Source organism: Eptatretus burgeri, chromosome 7 (assembly GCF_056783735.1).
Source record: "Eptatretus burgeri isolate ZD-2024b chromosome 7, Ebu_testis_v1, whole genome shotgun sequence".
In the NCBI taxonomy this organism is placed as follows: domain Eukaryota; kingdom Metazoa; phylum Chordata; class Myxini; order Myxiniformes; family Myxinidae; genus Eptatretus; species Eptatretus burgeri.
The window spans coordinates 27,228,628-27,232,873 of record NC_140967.1 but is presented as its reverse complement, the minus strand read 5'-3'; the positions used below and the strand labels follow the sequence as shown (position 1 = coordinate 27,232,873).

The following is a 4,246-nucleotide window of genomic DNA, read 5'->3' as shown; positions in this document are numbered from 1 at the left end:
ACTTGAAAAATTCTCAGATCCGGATCCATAATCGGATCTACACCAAAATCAAGCGTTGCTGCCTTTGACCAGTCAACTACACGCACAAAAAATTTCAGGACGATTGCTTGAAAACTGTGGCCAAAAATCGTGTGGCAGACAGACAAACGCTACAGACCAACATAGCGAAAAAAAAATGTCGCCAAGTAACACAGACAAAAAGGGGTGAAATACATAAATTCCATCCACCTTCGGTGGTGGAGGTAAATATGCATTGAAAGTGCACGTGACCAGACAGTTTAAAGACGTTTATTGGATCAACCCAGCCAGGCAGTCTCACAGTCAGCTTTTCCTGGCACAAAGTGGAGAAATTACCATTGGGTATATAACACCCACACAAACACACAGTCAGCATTTCAAGGCACCAATCATACAAATATGGAGATAAATCTTTGATTAGAGAACAAGTATATATATTCACCGAAGTGGGAAGCAAAAGCATTAAAAAAAATTGTACCAATCGTGAAGGAGAGGAGGGGGGAGGGGTAAAAAAACAAAGGAACTAGTAGGTTGCTCTTGTCGATGGAATAAGAACGAAGAGATTTCTTGAAGTAATACTGTACTTGAATGGCCATTTGGTCATTAGGCTAAGGCACATGCATTTCCACTCTCCCGTTAAAGATTGCATGCAAAGATGGAGTGTCTGTAATTGACGGGGATACATACCGCTATTGCACTGAAACTCGTGTGTTTCATACAGGAAAAATTCCACCAGCTTTACGAAAAAAAAAAAAATTCCCTCCATTCTTTAACGGGGGGTGCTTTGAAGAAGGTAACCTGCATTCACACCTTTTGAGGTTTTAACCAGAAACATTTCTGCCAGCAAAACCGTACACGAGGCAAATTACCAGTCACCACCAATCTTGTCTGTGTCATAAAAACGCACGACTCTGCCAAAAATGCCTTTCCCAACACCCAACAATCCCAGACTCTGGCTTCCCAAAGCAGTGAATCTAATAAGCAAAATAATATTTAAGCGAGAGTTTTTACATCTCCTTTAAGCCGTCTGTTGGAGAATGTATTCCTCCCGCACAGATGCATTCATGCTTGCAAGAAATAGTGACGCAAACTTTAAAATCACGATAAAGCACCGCCGTGATGACCAATTGTGGTTGTGCAACCCCAATTCATTGGATGAGGAATTGCAAATTAAAAACTGGAAAAAAATAAACCCCATATCTAAAACACGTACCCCTACCCCAATCCCAAAATTCCGCCAGTCCCTCAACGTGACAGCCACTGCTTCGATGTGTATGTCGAATGCAAAAGACGGAGGAAGAGGAGAGGGAGATACTGGAAAGGGAAGAGGAAATTCAGGGAAAAGTGGAAGCAGCAACTGGATTCAAAATTGCACTATTTTCACACACATGATGTGCACGTAGCTCGTTACCCTCTTCTCAATGAGCACAGATTCAAACCTTCCTTGTTAACTTGATTGACCTGTATCCTCAAATCGATAATCCTTCAAGCTGCACTTTTATCTCAGAATTACCCTCCTCATCCGACACCCCAAAGCATCAGAGACCCTTCGTCAGAGTTTGACGACCATATGACGACATTTGCATCCAATGGTGATCAACAAACGACTTCCGTATCCTTGTAACTTGCACTTTAGTTCCTCAGCTTTTCCTCCAGTTAACCTTTAATCGACTAAAATATTCTCGCTGGTCCAATCCTCTTCAAAGGTCACTTGTTGTTCCTGGGGTGTGGTCTGGCGAGGTGAGCCAGGAAGTGATGTTTCCTCTGACAGGTGTGTGGCACCATAGTCAGGTTGTGGTGACGATGAAGCAGCACTCCCTGCAGCATCATGTTCATCTCGAACCAACATTACAGCAGCGCTGTAACTCTAAATGGAGGGGATAAGACAATGAGAAAAAAAGTGAGAAGGACAGGAAATATGAACATCAGAGTGAAACATTGGAAGCAAGTGTGATAATTACCAAGAGAATAAAGGGAATTAGCTATCGCACTGGGAAAAAGCAATCAGGGGTCTTCAACCAAATCTGATGTTGAATGGTTGACAGGAAGGAAAGGCGAGAAACAAGTACTTACAGGCATGTCGGTGGAAATAAGTGAATCAGGGCTTGCTGGAACAGTGTCGTATTCAGTTGCCAATTCAGTTGTGCAAACCTGTAGGTGCAAGGAAAGATGTAGTATCGGGGTGAAAAAGAAAAAGGTTGAACATCAACTAGACTTATTGACTTATTAAATTCACCCCCTTTCACTAACCGTCTACCCACCCCCCCACCCCCTCCCCATGACCTCCAATTAAATTGTACCACCCCTATGATACTGTTTTATCCAATTCACTTGTAAAATTCCACCCACCATACCTTGTACTTATGTATATCCATATATTTGAACACCCCAAAGAAGGAATGCCCAATGCATATGGCCACTGTGAAAACCAGCACCACCAATGTGAACAATGTGATTGGCTCTGTCGGACCTGGCACATAAACCACACAGCATGTTACACTCATAGCCACTTGGTTCCTTGACAAAAAAATTTAAAAATTGGAGAAAACATTCCTTGGGAGAGGGCAATTTCTAATTCGATTCATTTTGATAAATCAATTAATAAAATAGCATTTGAACAGAAGTAGTGGCAAGATGGAGGAAAGGGAGGGGATGGGGGATGGGTTAACCCAATGGCCAGTCTATTTCTGCATGTGCCACAACCCAAATGATCAATCCTCTAACCTCAAAAGTCACTCAAGAGCACCCTCATGAACAAACTTATTTTTCCCTCTTTTTTTAAATTTGGCTTTCCTTCTTTCAACCAATATGGCACTTTATGACGTTTACACCATTACCAATACATAATTAATGATGCTCACGTCTCTGTCTGACAGGTATTGCTCACCTGTAGCCCATCAACAGAGAAGTTGTCGGTAAACTCCCCCGACCTTATAATCAACCTCTTCCCCAATCTTGTATCTCTTTTATTTCCGGCAAAGGGTAAAGCCAGAAACGTCAGCACTTTGTGATCATTTACGGTGGATAACACGAACCATTTTATGCTCTTGTGCTACCAAACAGACCGCTAGTTCTGTGTTAGAATGAGCAACTACACCAATGAACATACAGTGGATTGCAAAAGTATTCACCCCCTCCAAAGTTTTCACATTTTGATTCCACCTGAGCATATTTCTTGATCGTTTCAAATCAAACTTGATACATAGAGTCTTCACAAACAACTCCAAAGTGATAAAGCTCAAAAATGCAGATAAAATGTGAATAAGTTAAATGGACAGAGAAAAATCATATGATTCTCAATTGCAAAAGTATTCAAACCCCTTCCCTAATGAACCCAAATTCACTTCCATCCATCCATCCATCCATCGGGACCATACTCTGTGTGGAGTGTTGGTGCTGCCTAAGCAGTCTCCTTGGCTATTGGACACAATCCTGGACGGGTCACCACTCCGACACCGGATACCAGCAAGCTGGTACTCATTTTGCCGACCTCGAAAGGACGACAGGCAGAGTGAATCCCACCTGGCATTAATTCAACAGCAAGTAGGATTTGAACTCAGGATCCTAGGATCCCAAGCTAACCACCCGAGCCATTAACCCAACACCACACATATTCACTTAAGGAACAAATTATATGTTTGAAAAGTTATAAAATAAGTGTAACAAGTAGAGGTGCAATGTATACCACCCCATGCCAAATAAATAGACAAAAAAAGGAGCAATCAGTGATTGCAGACCCTTGCCAAGACTTGTTTTATGTGGTGTATTCTGTGTGGTGTTTGTGTACTGGTGTGTTACGTAATTAATAAGAGACATACTAGAACTGCCACTTTATAACTGCTGGCAGGGATGACCAGGTACCAAGACGTCCCGCTTTAATGCAACCCTGCTTTGATCGGACACTTGAGCCTCACCCATGACGTTTATTATTATTCAATTGAATTTTTTCAGCAATGTTTCACCACTTCAGAGGAGATTTTTGAAGGTTTTATTATGTTTTTTTTTTAACAATGTGGCTGCTGAATCACGTGATCAATGACATCATCAAAAAAATTTCTGTTATCCCTAGATGACCCTCAAACATTTTCATACTGATCAGATGTGGTGTTCTACATATGCAATTATGACGTCATAACGAGGGCACCTATGACATAATTTTTTTTAAAATCACTTATTCAACATGAGTACTTGTTGCTCGGTGCCAAGTTTCAATTTTTTTCCTTGGTGC

At 41.5% G+C, this 4,246-nt stretch overlaps 1 protein-coding gene across 8 annotated transcripts in view; it reads right to left on the bottom strand.

Annotated features, from left to right (window-relative positions):
• Positions 1 to 272: 272 nt before the first annotated feature.
• Positions 273 to 4,246, bottom strand: part of LOC147022875 (mechanosensitive cation channel TMEM63B-like) — a 117,838-nt gene continuing 113,864 nt past the window's right edge. For all 8 annotated transcript variants that reach the window (XM_085887782.1, XM_085887789.1, XM_085887783.1 and 5 more), the window contains 3 exons: positions 2,373 to 2,488; positions 2,092 to 2,169; positions 273 to 1,885 (listed from right to left, as the gene is read on the bottom strand). In XM_085887782.1, the coding sequence (XP_085743908.1) occupies positions 1,682 to 1,885; positions 2,092 to 2,169; positions 2,373 to 2,488 (398 nt within the window). In that variant the 3' untranslated portion in view covers positions 273 to 1,681. The remainder of the gene's footprint in view (positions 1,886 to 2,091; positions 2,170 to 2,372; positions 2,489 to 4,246) is intronic.